Source organism: Triticum urartu, chromosome 4A (genome assembly GCF_056163025.1).
Source record: "Triticum urartu cultivar PI428250 chromosome 4A, HENAU_Tu73, whole genome shotgun sequence".
In the NCBI taxonomy this organism is placed as follows: Eukaryota; Viridiplantae; Streptophyta; class Magnoliopsida; order Poales; family Poaceae; genus Triticum; species Triticum urartu.
This window is the reverse complement of record NC_141876.1, coordinates 554,240,870-554,258,557: the sequence shown is the minus strand read 5'-3', so window position 1 is coordinate 554,258,557 and position 17,688 is coordinate 554,240,870. Positions and strand designations below refer to the sequence as shown.

The 17,688-nt window shown below is 52.9% G+C and overlaps 1 protein-coding gene across 1 annotated transcript; it reads left to right on the top strand.

Annotated features, from left to right (window-relative positions):
• The first annotated feature begins 16,471 nt into the window (after positions 1-16,471).
• On the top strand, positions 16,472-16,990 carry LOC147976574 (uncharacterized). Its single transcript, XM_087520904.1, has one exon. It carries the CDS (start codon positions 16,472-16,474, stop codon positions 16,988-16,990), a length of 519 nt encoding a protein of 172 aa, XP_087377030.1.
• The last annotated feature ends 698 nt before the right edge of the window (positions 16,991-17,688 follow it).

Sequence of the window (17,688 nt, the reverse complement as noted above, 5' to 3'; positions counted from 1 at the left end):
TAACCCTCTCCGGTGTCTATATAAACCGGGGGTTTTAGTCCGTAGGACAACATACACATCAACAATCATACCATAGGCTAGCTTCTAGGGTTTAGCCTCTCCGATCTCGTGGTAGATCTACTCTTGTACTACCCATATCATCAATATTAATCAAGCAGGACGTAGGGTTTTACCTCCATCGAGAGGGCCCGAACCTGGGTAAAACTTCGTGTCCCTTGCCTCCTGTTACCATTCGGCCTAGACGCACAGTTCGGGACCCCCTACCTGAGATCCGCCGGTTTTGACACCAACATTGGTGCTTTCATTGATAGTTCCTCTGTGTCGTCGCCATCAGGCTCGATGGCTCCTACGATCATCAATAGCGATGCAGTCCAGGGTGAGACCTTCCTCCCTAGACAGATCTCCGTCTTCGGCGGCTTCGCACTGCGGGCCGATTCGCTCGGCCGTCTGGAGCAGATCGAAAGCTATGCCCCTGGCCGTCAGGTCAGATTTGGAAGTTTAAACTACACGGCTGACATCCGCGGGGACTTGATCTTCGACGGATTTGAGCCACTGCCGAGCGCGCCGCACTGTCACGACGAGCATGATCTAGCTCTGCCGCCGAACAGTGCCTTGGAGGCCGCACCCGCATCGGCTCCGACGCTGAATTCGGAGCCAACTGCGCCGATCAAGGATGGGCGGTTGGACGCCACCTCGGGGGCTGCGACCCCAACGGCGATTGAGCCGAACACCAGCCCCGTACTCTGCGAGACTCGTGACTCCAAGGAGCCGGACTCCTCTCCGGACTCCGAACCCTCCGCGCCCCTGCCGATCGAATCCGATTGGACGCCGATCATGGAGTTCACTGCCGCAGACATCTTTCAGCACTCGCCTTTCGGCGATATCCTAAAGTCACTGAAGTCTCTCTCTTTATCAGGAGAGCCCTGGTCGGACTACGGTCAACAAGGTTGGGGTACGGACGATGAAGAAATTCAACGCCCACCCACCACCCACTTTGTAGCCACTGTCGACGACTTAACCGACATGCTCGACTTCGACTCCAAAGACATCGACGGTTTGGACGCCGATGAAGGAGATGATGAAGAACCAGCGCCTACTAGGCCATGGAAAGCCACCTCGTCATATGGCATATACATGGTGGACACCCTAAAAGAGGGAGATGGCGATGGAAGAGCGGAGGATGACCCCTCCAAGAAACAGCCTAAGCGCCGGCGTCAGCGGCGCCGCTCAAAATCCCGCCAAAACAAATACGATGATTCCAGCACGGGAGATAATAATACTCCGGAAAGCACCGAAGAAAACCCCCTCCAGCAAGATTTTGCACAGGAGGATGGAGAAACCAGCCCTCACGAGAGAGCGACAGACAGAGAGGTCGAGGACGATAATTATATGCCTCCCTCCGAAGACGAGGCAAGCCTTGACGATGACGAATTCGTCGTGCCAGAGGATCCCGTCGAGCAAGAGCGTTTTCAATGCAGGCTTATGGCCACGGCAAGAAGCCTCAAGAAAAAACAGCAACAGCTTAGAGCTGATCAAGATTTGCTAGTCGACAGATGGACTGAAGTCCTTGCGGCCGAAGAGCATAAACTCGAACTCCCCTCCAAGAGCTACCCAAAGCGCAGGTTGCTACCCCGATTAGAGGAGGAAGCATTTGATGCGGCCGACCGGCCACCTCGTGGCCGTGACAAAGAGGCCTCTCGGCCCACCACTCAAGCCGCACCCCGTACCAAGGCATGGGAATATGCGCCGGACTTACGAGACATGTTGGAGGACAAGGCAACGCAAACAAGATCGATCTACGAATCGCGTGGGCGCCCCACGGCTCGAGACGGTAACCGTCACGCCGGCCACAAATTCGGCAGGGCCGAACACAGTAGACAAGGCTCATTGGAGCTACGTCATGATATAGCCCAGTACAGAGGCGCCGCACACCCACTATGCTTTACAGACGAAATAATGGATCATCAAATCCCCGAGGGTTTCAAACCCGTAAACATCGAATCATATGATGGCACAACAGATCCTGCGGTATGGATCGAGGATTATCTCCTTCATATCCACATGACCCGCGGCGATGATTTCCACGCCATCAAATACCTCCCACTCAAGCTTAAAGGACCAGCTTGGCATTGGCTTAACAGCTTGCCAACAGGATCAATCAGTTGTTGGGAGGACCTGGAAGCCGCATTCCTCGACAATTTCCAGGGCACTTATGTGCGACCCCCAGACGCCGATGACCTAAGTCACGTAATTCAGCAGCCAGAGGAATCGGCCAGGCAATTCTGGACACGGTTCCTAACAAAGAAAAATCAAATAGTTGACTGTCTGGACGCTGAGGCCCTAGCAGCCTTCAAGCACAATATCCGTGACGAGTGGCTGGCCCGGCACCTTGGACAGGAAAAGCCGAAATCTATGGCAGCACTCACGACACTCATGACCTACTTTTGCGCGGGAGAAGACAGCTGGCTTGCTCGTAGCAACAATATGACCAAGAACACTTGTAATTCGGACACCAGAGACAGTAGTGGCAGGTCGCGTTGCAACAAGCAGAAGCACCGCATTAACGGCGACAACGCTGAGGATACGGCAGTTAATGCCGGATTCGGAGGCTCTAAATCCGGTCAGCGGAAAAAGCCATTCAAAAGGAATCCTAGGGGCCCGTCCAGTTTGGACCGAATACTCGACCGCTTGTGCCAGATACATGGCACCCCCAAAAAGCCGACCAAACACACCAACAGGGATTGTTGGGTGTTCAAGCATGCAGGCAAGTTAAACGCCGAAAATGAAGACAAGGGGCTGCATAGCAACGACGACGAGGAGCCCCGTCCGCTGAACAACAGTGGACAGAAGGGTTTTCCCCCACAAGTGCGGACGGTGAACATGATATACGCAACCCACATCCCCAAAAGGGAGCGGATGCGCGCGTTAAGGGACGTATATGCGGTAGAGCCAGTCGCCCCAAAGTTCAACCCATGGTCCTCCTGCCCGATCACCTTTGATCGAAGGGACCATCCCACTAGCATCCGTCATGGTGGATTCGCCGCATTGGTTTTAGACCCAATTATTGACGGATTTCATCTCACTAGAGTCCGTATGGACGGCGGCAGCAGCCTGAACCTGCTTTACCAGGATACAGTGCAGAAAATGGGCATAGATCCCTCGAGGATTAAGCCCACGAAAACGACCTTTAAGGGCGTAATACCAGGTGTAGAGGCCAACTGTACAGGCTCAGTCACATTTGAAGTGGTCTTCGGATCTCCAGATAATTTCCGAAGCGAGGAGCTAATCTTCGACATAGTCCCGTTTCGCAGTGGCTATCACACACTGCTCGGGCGAACCGCATTCGCTAAGTTCAATGCGGTACCACACTACACATACCTTAAGCTCAAGATGCCAGGCCCTCGAGGAGTAATTACGGTCAATGGAAACACCGAACGCTCCCTCCGAACGGAGGAGCACATGGCGGCCCTTGCAGCGGAAGTACAAAGCAGCCTCTCCAGGCAGTTCTCCAGTCCGGCCACTAAACGACCGGACACCGTCAAGCGCGCCCGGAGAAACCTACAACAAGACCGCCTGGCACGATCCGAGCAGGCGTAGCAATGCGGCCCCAACCCCAACCCTTGCAAAAAGGTGACGCCAGTACTTCGCGTACATAACTACGCTCTAGAGATACCATGGGTACAGGGGGAGGGGCACCATCACGGCACGCCCAAAACATGGCTTAAACCGTACCAGAGGCTGCCGATTTTTTAATTTTCTCTTACTTTCAGGACTCCATCCTTCGGAAGGCCTGTTCGGCAGTTCAATTGCCGCACAAACGATGCAAGAACCAGGGAAGCAGACAAGCCACGCTGCATTACGGAACTCCCAGGTGGTCTCTATCACGAGCAGTATACCTGCTCCGCATACTATTCCGCAGCTTGCCCCTGGAACGGACATGTTAACTAGTCCAACCTTCCACTTATCGCATAATTTGTATCGTTCTGCTTTGATCGCAGCCGTTTTTAATAAACAATGCATAGCTTTCGTCTATTTTTTCATTACCTTTTTTCTTTATATATGTTCCTTAACGACATGTTGCACCCGTACACGTTGGTACGGCCAAAATACGCCAGGGGCTTTAGTACCCCTCAATATGGTGTGAGAAGTCCGAACCCTTTAACAAGTGCGGCACCCCGAACTTATAGCATTATATGCATCGGCTCCGAATCATGTCTTGGGTCAATAGTTGGGTTTGCCCGGCTCCTATGTTTTGGTGCCTTACGTTCCGCTATATCGGCTAAGGTAGCACTAGGAGAACCACTGCGATTGTGCCCCAGTTGAGCTGGGTCGAGAACCTCAGTGGAGAAAGCTAAAACTGACTGTCATGATGAAGCGAGAGCTGGTCGCTATTCGAGAGGTTTTTCGAGTCCCTAAAGACTTATGTCGCTTAGGGCGAGGAGCCGGCTCTGTCCGGCCAAGGCGAGGATAGCGCCCCAAACTCGGTCTTCTGAATACCAAGGGCTTCGCCGAAATTTAAAATTATAGAATTCTATGGCTAAGTGAGAGTTTTCACGCTTTATAGTCCGACTGCCTTGTTCGTTGGGCTGAGCGCCTCCCTCGAAGGACCCAAACATGGGAAAAAGAGCGCTCAGGTTTATCCCCGAACACCCCAGCACTAGCGGCACGGGGGCAGAAGCCGACGACTCGCCATCTCTCAGAATTGATAAACAGCCGCACAGAAGGTAATATTTTAAATTCCAATAGAATTGCTTAGTGCATATGAACACGTTTTCAGCGCACAGGACAAAACGAGCAAGTTTCACTCAAAAATTACATGCCTAGAACATTCATCCGCCACAAGGCAGGCACCCTTCAGAACATCCATATAGTAATTCGCGGGCTTGCGATGCTCTTTCCCCGGCGGTGGCCCGTCCTTCACAAGCTTCTCAGCATCCAGCTTGCCCCAGTGCACCTTAGCACAGGCAAGGGCCCTACGGGCACCTTCAATGCAGATGGAGCGCTTGATGACTTCGAGCCTTGGACAGGCCTCCACCAGCCGCTGCACCAGCCCGAAATAGCTCCCAGGCAAAGCCCCTCCAGGCCACAGCCGAACAATGAGGCCCTTCATGGCCTGTTTGGCCACCTTGTGGAGCTCGGCCAGTTGCTTCAGGTGGTCGCTCAGGGGCACGGGGTGTCTGGCCTCAGCATACTGAGACTAGAACACCTTCTCCGTCGAGCTGCCCTCCTCGGCTCGATAGAATGCGGCGGCATCGGACACACTCTGGGGAAGATCTGCGAACGCTCCTGGAGAGCTCCGGATTCGGGTAAGTAACAAGTAACTCACGTTTATGTGTTTTCTTTGCATAAAGAATGTCTTACCCGCTGCTATCTTCTTCACCTCATCCAACTCCTGGAGGGTCTTCTGGGATTCGGCCTTGGCAGACTTGGCATTTTCAATAGCCACCGCGAGCTCAGACGCTCGCATCTTTGAGTCAAGCTCCAAACTCTCATGTTTCTCCGTGAGAGCCTGGAGCTCTTGCCGCACCTTGCCAACCTCGGCCTCATACTTCTCCCGCTCGGTGCGCTCCGAGGCCGCCCTCTTCTCGGCCTCGACCAACGCTTGCTTAAGGGTCGCCACTTCAGACGTGGCCCCTACAATAGCCACGATAATCCTGTCATTCTTTGCAATTGCACCTTTTTATATATATATTTAAAAACAAGGTATTTCTTACCTTCATTGTCCTCGAGCTGCTTCTTGGCACGCCCGAGCTCTTGCTCGGACCGCTCGAGGTTCTGCTTCAGCGTGTCCACTTCCGCAGTTAGTGCGGCGGACGCAAGCAGAGAAGCCTGCATATGCATATTGACTCATTTTTGTTAGACTCCTGCGAATTTTATTTGATCCTCTATTCGGCTTTTCTTCCCGAATGCCAAACAGAGCATCAGGGGCTACTGTCTATGCGGTAATATTATTTACACATTCTTTACTTACCTCAAAGCCCGTTAAAAGGCTAGTACAAGCTTCAGTCAGTCCGCTCTTGGCGGACTGAACCTTCTGGACCACCGCACTCATAATACTGCGGTGCTCCTCGTCGATGGAGGCGCCTTGGAGCGCCTCCAACATATTGTCCGGCGCCTCCGGTTGGACGGGGGCCACCGGCACGGTGGACTTACTCCTCTTGGAAGGAGGTCCCCCGCCGTACTCTGGAACCTTTGAAGGTTCCGGAGCGGTGTCCGGCCTAGAGCCAGACTTGGAGCCCTGGGGGGTTTCATCCCTTTTACTCCTGGAGTTCGGGAGGTCGCCTTGCGGCGGCTCCAGGACCACCTCCTCCCGTTTTGGAACCTGTTGGGACAACACTTCGGTGTCGTCCATAGGGCGGGGGGAGGAAGCCGTCGGAAGCGAGTTCACATCCGACGAGTCCAGTGAGCCACTCGACGACGCGTCGAGCCGGTCTTTGGGTGGGCTGCATAAACATATTCGATGTAAGGGAAAGCTGTGCAATAAATGAATACTATGAATTACTCTGGTATCCGGATACTTACGATTTTGCCAGGGGCTTGGCCCTGGGCTGCAACTCCTCTCCGCCGTCGTCGGCGTCGGTGGAGTAGTCCGGAGGAAGGGTTTTCCCCTTCTTGGACCCTCCAGCCTCCCCAGAGAGGGCGACCTTCCTTTTCTTCTCTCCTCCCACTGGAGGGGGAGAGGTTTCTTCTTCTTCCTCCTCGTCTTCACGGGAGGAATGCACCTCGGAACCATCGGATGATGGGTCCAACACCTCCTGGCACCGGGCACTCTTTCGAGTCCCCGCGGCCTTTTTTGCGGCCTTCTTCTCTGGCACCACATAGGGTGCCGGAACCAGCAGCTTCGCCAAGCAAGCGTCCGCTGGGCCTTCAGGCAAAGGAGCCGGACAGTTGATCTGTCTGGATGTCACCTGCCAATCCTGTCAAAGGTAAGGGAGCTTAGATCCCGCATGGAGTCAAACTATGAAAAACTGATACCCTGTAAAAGGAAAAACAGCTTACCGCGAGAGCGTGACGCTGCGCACTGAATCCGCGATCCTCGGTAGCAGATGCGGGAGCCTCGACGCCCTTGAAAAGCACCTTCTAGGAATCTTCGTACGTCGTGTCGAAGAGCCTGCTCAGAGTTTGGTGCCGCGCCGGGTCGAACTCCCACAGGTTGAAAGCCCGTTGTTGACACGGGAGGATCAAGCAGATGAGCATAACCTGGACTACTTTGACAAGTTTGAGCTTCTTGTCCACCAGGGTTTGGACGCATGTTTGGAGTCTGGTCAGCTCTCCCTTCTTGCCGCACGACAGGCCCGTCTCCTTCCAGGAGGTGAGCCGCGTAGGGGGTCCGGATCGAAACACAAGGGGTGCGACCCATTCGGCGTCGCGCGGCTCGGTGATGTAAAACCACCCCGATTGCCACCCCTTCAGGGTCTCCACAAACGAGCCCTCGAGCCATAGGACGTTGGCCATCTTGCCCACCATGGCGCCTCCGCACTCCACCTGGTTGCCGCGCACCACCTTCGGCTTGACATTAAAAGTCTTGAGCCATAGGCCGAAATGGGGGCGGATGCGGAGGAAGGCCTTGCACATGACGATAAACGCCAAGATGTTGAGGACGAAGTTCGGGGCCAGATCATGGAAATCTAGGCCGTAGTAGAACATGAGCCCCCAGACAAATGGGTGGAGAGGGAAGCCCAGTCCGCGGAGGAAATGTGGGAGGAACACCACCCTCTCATGGGGCCTAGGGGTGGGGATGAGCTGCCCCTTTTCGGGAAGCCGGTACGCGATGTCGTTAGACAGGTATCCGGCCTTCCTCAGCTTTTTGATGTGTCCCTCCGTGACGGAGGAGACCATCCACTTTCCTCCTACTCCGGACATGGCTGGAGGAGGTTGAGGTGGGGAGTGTGGATTTGGGTGCTGGAGCTCGAGTGCGCAAGAATGGATAGGCGAAGGAGGAAGAAGGCGTAGGTGAAAGGGTGGATCCTTATCCCCTTATATGGATGGACACAACTACATGTTCCCACCAGCCTGGTAAAGCTCGCTTATCTCCAAGCACCGTAATCAATGGCGTGGTTGGTTTACCCATGCCCGTATTGATGAGAATCCCGGAATATGGGGACACGATCTCTGCTTTAACAAGACGTGCCAAGGAAACCGCCTCGCATGACGCGCTGAGGTGGGATAATGAAACGACTCGGATAAAGGCTTGGCCGTGGTGTGTCACGCTACGGAATACGTCAGCAGATTAGATTTGTGTAAATATTATTCTCTCTATGGCAATATGTGGAAACTTATTTTGCAGAGCCGGACACTATCTTTGTGTTCAAAATCTTCTATGAAGTACTTGGAGGGGGAACCCGCCTTGCAATGCCGAAGACAATCTGCGCGCCGGACTCGTCGTCATTGAAGCCTGGTTCAGGGGCTACTGAGGGAGTCCTGGATTAGGGGGTGTCCGGATGGCCAGACTATACCTTCAGCTGGACTCCTGGACTGTGAAGATACAAGATTGAAGACTCCGTCCCGTGTCCGGAAGGGACTTTCCTTGGTGTGGAAGGCAAGCTTGGCGATACGGATATGAAGATCTCCTACCATTGTAACCGACTTTGTGTAACCCTAACCCTCTCCGGTGTCTATATAAACCGAGAGGTTTTAGTCCATAGGACAACATACACATCAACAATCATACCATAGGCTAGCTTCTAGGGTTTAGCCTCTCCGATCTCGTGGTAGATCTACTCTTGTACTACCCATATCATCAATATTAATCAAGCAGGACATAGGGTTTTACCTCCATCGAGAAGGCCCGAACCTGGGTAAAACTTCGTGTCCCTTGCCTCCTGTTACCATCCGGCCTAGACGCACAGTTTGGGACCCCCTACCCGAGATCCGCCGGTTTTGACACCGACACCATGGGATCATCAAACAATCAAGCGAGCCTGGAAGTGCAAGAAGAGCTCCCACCGAGGAGGCCCTTACACAGGTTACATCATAATAATTTTCATAATTTGATTCACAATTATGGGTTCGAGAACACTCCTCGTGGGCACATGCCATCCAAATCGGACATATTCCAGCCAAGAGAAAACAGTGCAGGAACAAAACCGTGGGGCCTTGAGAATAAACACATAATGGCTGAGGTGAAGAAAAATAGTGAATTAATTCATCAAGCCCTTGAGAGATTCAAGGTTTGAGGGATCTACTCATGGTTATATTGGATAATACTACTTCATCACCACCATCATCATCTTCACCCCCAAAGGAGAACTAAGTATCGGGTATGGGCACTCCCCTTGGCTTCTGCCAAGCTTGGGGAAGGTGCCTCGGTATCGTATCATCCCACTATCTTATTACTTTTACTTATTTTAGTTTGATCTTTTGCTTTAGATGAATAAAAGTTTAGTTCGATCCTTTCTTCTTTGAGAGTTTGCTTAGTGATCTATCCTTGTAATTGTGTGCAAGTTATATAATAAAGTTTAGTGTGAGTTTTTTCTTTCTTTACTCTCATGTTGCAAATAAAGAAAAGATAAGGAAAATAAATAAAATAAAGGAAAGAAATAATGAAAAGATCATATACTAATCCTATGGTAGGTGATGGCACCACATAAGGAAAAGTATAAGTAGAATTTTTTTATTAGAGATTGACATACATAGCATTAGTCAATGATGCAACTCTTGAAAGAATGAATAAGGGAAGAGAAGATTCACATATAAATATACTATCCTAGAAATCATTTGTGATTGTGAGCCCTCATCAAAATATTATATGCCAAAATTGTTGACGTTGGACAAGCAAGACAACTTAATGATTTATGTTTGTTCATATTCACATAGAAGTCATATTGTCATGGATCCTTTAACATGTGGTGCTTGCCCCCTATCTTTGCTAGCCAAAAATTCCGCCCAAAGTAGAGATACTACTTGTGCATCCAAAAACCCTTAAACCCAAATCTCATTTTCAAGAGTCCACCATACCTACCTAGGGATTGAGCAAGATCCCTCAAGTAAGTTGTCATCGGTGCAAAAGGGCAATAAAAATTGCTTCTAAAAGTGTGAGATCATTTAGTGGAAGACAAAATTGAGCGTTGCATGAACTTGTGATGGTGAAGAATAAAAGCAACAGACTGCATAATAAAGATCGCTATCACAAGGGGCAATGTAACACGACGTTCTTTCGCACTAAGGGATTGAGCATACAAACAAATAAGCGCATGGCAACCTCTGCTTCCCTCTGTGAAGGGCCTATCTTTTACTTTTATGCAAGTGTAAAAGTTCTTCTCTCTATTCCTTTTATTTTTCTCCTTTGGCAAGCATCATGTGGTGAGGAAAGATCTAGGCACATATGTCCAGTTGAATATGGGTGGCATGTGTTATTATTGTTGACATCACCCTTGAGGTGAGTATGTTTGGAGGCGAAACCATAAGCCCCTATCTTTCTATTTGTCCGGTTGAAACATTTTGCTCATGTGTACTCGGTGAGTGTTAGCAATCATAGAAGACTATATGATGGTTGAGTATGTGGACTTGCCTAAAGGCTCCGACACGTGACCCATCCTGAAAAGATGATGAATTGTAGTTGCAAAGTTGACCAAGAACATAGTTTGTTGGTTTCTAATAGAGTTTTTGCTTTATACTTCGATTGTATGATGAACTATTACTTATTCATGAGAAGTATATGATAAAAGTTCTATATTAAAAGTCCTATGTTTAAATTTATTTCTGTTATAATAATCATCATGATGCTTCTATGTCCATATTTTGTTTTTATCGACACATCTCTCTCAAAGCACGTGGACATGTTTTTCAATTTTGGTTTTCGCTTGAGGACAAGAGAGGTCTAAGCTTGGGGGAGTTGATACGTCCATTTTTGTCGGTTCACAAAAGGAGGGGTCCTATTTTGTACCCCTTTACTTGTGCGCGGGCAGTTGGAGCCACGCCTGTGGCCACACCTAGCGGGGCAGAGGAAGGAAGCAAAGCTACAAGACAACCGGAGCAACGCCAAGCCGGAAACACGAAGAGCAGAGGGGAGAGGTGAGCCCCCCGGCAAGGCCCTTGCTGGGGCGGCCTCCACAGCCTCGGCAAGAACCTTGCCAGGGCAACTTGCCCAACACTAGCAGAGCCGCTACCCTTGAGCCCAAGAGTTCCAACACCATCAACAACTTTGGAACCGAGGCTCAGGAGGCACCTCCATGGTGGCATGCAGATCTTTGTGAGGACCAGAAGCACACAAGACTAGATGATAACCAGAAGACGACGATCCTCGACAAGATCCTTGCCAAAGATACCCAGGAGACCCCCGGCAAGACCCTTACCGGGGAAGACCATGATGCCACGGCAAGACCCTTGACGGGGCCCCGGCAAGACTCTTGCCAAAGACATCCACGAGACCGCAGCCAGGCCCACATCTGCCAAGACTCCACCGCCGTTCCCACACAGCTGCCAACCCACCAGCTAGGCAGGCACCTGTGTGGCGACGTGCGGCCTTTAGGCCGACTCCGCAAGAACCTGCGTGGTGGCATGCAGATCTTCGTGAAGACTCTGCCACCGCACCAACTCAGCAGACAGCCAGCGTGGCGCTACATGCCTCGTCAGTTCAGACGCGCGTCGAAGCCAGGTGAGGCGGCGGCAGCTGGGACGAGCTTCCTTGCCATCCCCGATAAAGAAAGAAGGGCCGTCGACAGTGCATTAAATGCGTTTGTCCTACGGTGCCAGGAGATAGACTCAATTACTGTATAGCTTTCCACCTTCTGTTTGCCATTGTGGCAGCCCCTTAGACTATAAAAGGAGGCCCGCGGCGTACTGAGAGAGGATTCGGATTTTTTGGACCCTGCACGCCTTGTAGCTAGTCCAAGAACAACAGATAAACAGAACTAGCAGGAGTATGTTATTATGCATCACTTGCGGCCCAAACCTGGATAATCCCCCCCCCCCCCCCCCCCCCGCGTTGATCTCTCAATCTCGCTCTTTCCGCAGCCCCACGCCCACCAATCATAGAAAAAAGGGATTCCTCGTGATCCCGTATGTGTCGTTTCCCTTGACATCTTTGGCGCGCCAGGTAGGGGGTGCAAGCTGTGAAAATCTGGTTTGAAGGTTAGCACACCGACTTCATCATCACCATGGCCCCCAAGAGAAAGGGGATCACAGCTATCGACTCGTCTGGGGCCGGCCCGTCTGTGCCAGTGTGAGCAGACGGCCGGGTGCCCACAGATGGGGCCGGAGACGTGGCCTGTGAGCATCCACGACATTCTGGCGATCTGAGTCAGGCGAGTGGCCTCGTCCGAATCTGAGACAATGAGCCGCACGCCGCTGGGTCCGGGGGTGGGGCCGTACTACCCACGGGCAGCGCAGCAGCCTCTACGGCACCCGCGCTGGCGCCCGCACCGTGCCCTTCCCAGGCCACGCGCGATGAGCAACACCGCGATGCCAGAGCCCCCAGGCACCGCCGCGTAAAGAGCCCCATGCACCACTCGCAGGACGAACGAGGCTGGCATGAGTGCTCAGACGTCGATGCAGGTGGCGTGCGACCGCGAGACCGTCACACAGCCCCTTCTAACCCAGTTAGAAGTCGGAGCACATCACGGTCTACGTAGATCTCGCCACCGCCTACGGCAGCAAAAGCGTTGGCATGCGTGCAACCGCTCCTCGACTTCCCCCCCGCTGTGGAGAAGCTCGACGAGTGGAAAGCCACCAGCCGAAGCCTTGTCAGCTTCGCCGACAAAGACGAGCCGCTCCTAGCGGGACCCTCTCACCGGCGTCCTAGTGAGCCGGTGCATGCCGGTGGTGGGGGGACCAGAGACGCTGCGACCATGGTGCACTCCGCCCCCCCCCCCCCCCCCCGCGGCCGCTACAACAACCACTGGCCCGTCTATCCGATGTCAGTGACAACGTTTCCACCACGTTGTCCGACCCGCAAACCCGCCACAACCAACGTCAAGTCCTTCGAAAACAGGCCCAAGAAGGACTCAAACTACCATCAAATGAAGACGGGAGACACGCCATTGGTCCGATCGGCGTGCGGGGCCTACTATGGACCACCCGGGGCCCCGGCGGCCTGCCTTACGAGGTGGGTTGTCCAGCCTTTACCCGAGAGCCGCGGCAGTTCCAGTGGCCCTCCCACCGCACGTTCCAGCCCAATGTTGGCGAGAAGTACAAAGGAAAGACTCACCCGTCGGAGTTCCTCAGCATCTACACCATCACGATGCAAGCTGCCGGAGCTCGCGACAACAAGGTGCTTGCCAATTACTTCCCGTTGGCACTCAAACCCAACGACATGTCATGGTTGATGCACTTGCCAGTGGATTCCATTTCTTCTTGGTCGGATTTGTGTCATGAGTTTGTTGGCGCCTTCACTAGAGGCCACCAAGCCCATGGCCATGCAAGCGATTTGCACATCACCCCCAGAAAGAAGGAGAAAGCCTGCGGAAATACATATAGAGGTTCAGCCGAGTGCAGTACAACATCCCAGATGTTCATCCTGCTGCCGTTATCAGCGCATTCCATCAGAATGTGCGCAACCGCAAGATGCATGAAGAGTTGGCAATGAACAAGGTCAAGGATGTGGCCGAACTTTATGTTCTAGCTGATAGATGTGCTCGAGCTAGAGAGGGGAGGAAGTACCCCGGTAAGGACGCCGGTGCGGAAACCGACTCCACAGACAAAGACACCGCCACCTCGACAAAGAAGGGCCGACGCCTCAACAGGAAGCGCAAGGGCAATACTGTGCTTGCCGTTGAGGGATCCGGTGAGCTCGGCGCTGCCAAAAAGGCCAAGGCTGACCACCCTGGTAAGGAGGTTACTGGGTGCGCCACCTGCTTGGCCCTGGCGGCCGCCGGCAAGCCAGGAGGCTTCGATAAGCAGTACTGCAAGATCCACCACACCAAGGGCCATGACCTCCAGAACAGCCAACAAGTTGAGCTACTTGCTAAGAAGCAGAAGGCTGAATATGAAAGGCGAGACAAGGAGAAGGGCCAGGATGGTGCTGAGGGATCCAGTAAGAAGCATGGCAGCCAAGGGGGTCGCCGCGGTAAAGATAACCAACTAGAGAGGCCCGCTCGGGGCCGCGACAAGAAAGAGGAACATGATGATCACGACGAGGATGACGAGTCCGGCGAGCATGAGTTCCAGAAGGCTACAAAGGCCATGTGCATCGATGGTGGTGCCTCACTGCACACCTCACACCACCAGCTAAAGTAGTGGGCGCCTGAGGTCACTGCGGCAGAGCCGTCATTCGATGCCCAGAAGCCCCTGAAGTGGTCCCGCACGCCCATCATTTTTGACACCGAGGATCACCCTGATCGCACAACTGCTATCGGGTGTTTGCCATTGTTGGTCTTACCAACAATACGCAACCTCAAGGTGACGAAAGTGCTGGTTGGCGGTGGGGCCGGTCTGTACTTAATCTCACCCGCTGTGATCAAGAAGCTGCAGATTCCTAATGGAGACCTCGAAGAGACGAGCACGTTTCAGGGGTCAACCCGGGAAGGAGCCGGCCTAAAGGTAAAATCACACTGCTCGTTACATTTGGAGGCGAGCTGAACTATAGGACGGAGAAGATCGTCTTTGATGTCGCCGAGATCCCCTTGCCATACAATGGGATCCTTGGCCGCCCAGCGCTGGCCAAGTTCATGGCGGTGTCCCACTACGCCTACAACACGTTAAAGATGCCAGGGCCCCTGATCATCATCACCGTCTCCTCCGACAAGAAAGATGCGCTCATCTGCGCCGATCAACTTTACCGAGAGGCAGTTGCAGCAACTGCCACGAAGACACTTTCCCCTGTCGCTGATGCTCCAGGGAAGAAGAAGGCCGGCAAGACCTCTTACACCCACTCCGGCAAGCGCACCTCTTTGGAGTGCTGCGCTCCCGTTGAGGACGTGCCAGAGAGCTCCGCCGGTAAGAGCAAGAAGTCCAAGGCTGCACCACCAGAAACCAAGAAGGTGTGTGTCAAGGAGGACGGCACGGGCGGGGCTTTCACCATAAGCTCCACCCTCGACAGCAAATAGGAAAGCGCGCTTGTCGCCTTCCTATGGGCGAATGTCAATGTGTTTGCATGGAAAGCATCCGACATCCCCAGCATTCCCAAGGAGGTGATTGAGCACCATCTTGCTGTCTGTCCTCATGCATGGCCCATCAAGCAAAAGGTCAGGAAGCAAGCTTTGGAGCGACAAGAGTTCATCAGAGAAGAGATCAGGAAGTTGGAGGCGGCAGGTATGGTTAGAGGAGTACTCCACCCCACGTGGTTGGCCAATCCGGTGGTGGTGCGTAAGGCAAATGGGAAGTGGAGGCTGTGTATTGATTACACAAATATCAATAAAGCTTGTCCAAAGGATCCTTTCCCCTTGCCACGCATCGACCAGATTGTATACTCCACTGCCGAGTGTGACCTGCTGTCATTCCTCGACGCCTATTCAGGATACCACCAGATCTTCATGATGAAAGAAGACGAAAAGAAGACTGCATTCATCACCCCATGTGGTACATACTGTTTTGTACGGATGCCTTTCGGGTTGAAGAGCGCTGGTTCAACGTTTTCCTGAGCGGTCCAAATTGGTTTTGAGCCCCAACTACATAGAAATATGGAAGCCTATATGGATGATATAGTGGTCAGAACCAAGGACAGGGCCACGCTCGTACAAGACCTAGAAGAAACATTTGCAAATCTACGTAAGATCAACCTCAAGCTCAACCCGGAGAAGTTCGTGTACGGTGTCCCGTCCGGCAAACTTCTTGGGTTCTTTGTGTCTCAGCATAGAATTGAAGCAAATCCCAACAAGATCAAGGTGATCGAGTAGATTGAAGCACCGAAGCGGGTCAAAGACGTCCGTAGGCTCGCCGGCTGCGTTGCCACCCTGAGTAGATTCATCTCCAAATCTAATGAGCGCGCCCTCCCCTTTTTCAAAGTTTTGAAAAAGGCGGGTCCAGTAAAGTGGACTCCGGAGGCATAGGGTGCACTACAAGATTTGAAGAAGGATCTCTCCTCCATGCCGATACTAGTCGCACCCAAACTGCAAGAGCCGTTGCTGCTATACTTGGCAGCAACGAATCAAGTGGTCAGCGCCGCGCTGGTGGCGCAGAGGGAACTTGAGGAAGAGGAAGTAGTAGCAGCGGAGCCATCAGGTGGCGGGCCGGGGCCATCCCCGGCAAGGTCTGACGCCGGCAAGACAGAACCCCCGGCGAGACCCGATCCCGGCAAGGCGGAGTCTGAGCAGATGAGCAAAGTAGGACATAAGAAGAAGATGGTGCAGCACCTAGTCTATTTTGTCAGTTCCCTCTTGCAGGGGGCTAGGTCAAGATATTCTGGTATGCAGAAGCTACTTTTCAGCCTCCTCATGGCCTCGGGAAAGCTGCGCCACTATTTCCAAGCACATGAGATCACCGTCGTCACGCGCCACCCATTGCAACAAATCTTGCACAACCCAGATGCAACTGGGAGGATTGTTGAGTGGGCGTGCTGTCGAACTTTGGCCTCAAGTTTGAAAGTACTTCAACAATGAAGAGCCGAGCCCTGGTGGAGTTCATGGCAGAATGGACCGCAACGCCCGACGAGGAGATTCAAGAGACCACCCTCCCCGCCAAGGAGACGAGCAGTGAGTGGATTATGTACTTTGATGGAGCTTTCTCACTCAAAGGTGCTGGTGCCGGCGTATTGCTCGTCACGCCCACCGGAGAGTGCCTCAAGTACGTAATCCAGATGCACTTTCCTCGGGAAAAATCAAGGAACAACACGGCGGAGTACGAGGGGTTGTTGGCCGCTCTCAGGATCGCGGCAGACCTTGGAATCAGAAAGCTCATCGTCAGAGGTGATTCGCAACTCGTCGTCAAGCAAGTAAACAAGGACTACCAGAGCCCGTTGATGGAGGCCTATGTGGATGAAGTGAGGAAGTTGGAAGAGCGCTTTGACAGATTGCAAGCAGAGCATGTTCCCCGAGCGGAGAACGGCATTGCTAACAAACTGTCAAAGCGTGCTGCCCTCAAGTTGCCTGTGGAACCAGGCACCTTTGTGCTTTAGTTAACTCACACATCCATTGAACCATCAGAAGGACAGAACAAATGAAGGAAGGTGGGCTCCAGCAAGTACTTTCCTGCTAAGCTCCCAGGAGCCGCCTGCAAGGACATTGTCGGGAGTCCCAAGCTTGCCGGAGGGTAGCTCGGCAGGGCCTCACGCCCTGGCCATAGAAGCAGCTGCCCTTACGGCCGAAGATTAGCCTTTAGTCCTTGTCGTCGAGCCCCAGGCTCCGGCATGGGCGTAGCCCACCATCTGTTTCCTCCAAACAGGAGAGCTCCCTGAGGAGCAGGAAGAATCAGAGAAAGTAGCCTGTCAGTCCAGCATGTACCAGTTTGTGGATGATGCCCTCTATAGGAGAAGACCGAACAGTGTGAAATTGAAGTGCATTCCTCGAGAGGACTGACTGAGGCTGTTAGCAGAGATTCATGTAGGCATGTGTGGCTCCCACATAGGGTCAAGTGCTCTTGCTGGCAAAGCATTCCGGCAAGGTTTCTTCTGGCCCACCGCCCTCCAGGATGCAACTGCACTAGTAACCAAGTGTGAAGCGTGCCAGTTCCATTCAAAGAAGATTCATCAACCCGCCCAAGCTCTTCAGAAAATCCCTCTTTCTTGGCCATTTTCGGTCTGGGGGCTCGACATACTGGGCCCCTTTCCCCGTGCTGTCGGGGGATTTGAGTACTTGTACGTCGCGATCGACAAGT

Coding starts and splice junctions, on each gene's coding strand:
- LOC147976574 (XM_087520904.1), top strand. CDS start 16,472: ATGAAGAGCCGAGCCCTGGTGGAGTTCATGGCAGAATGGACCGCAACG.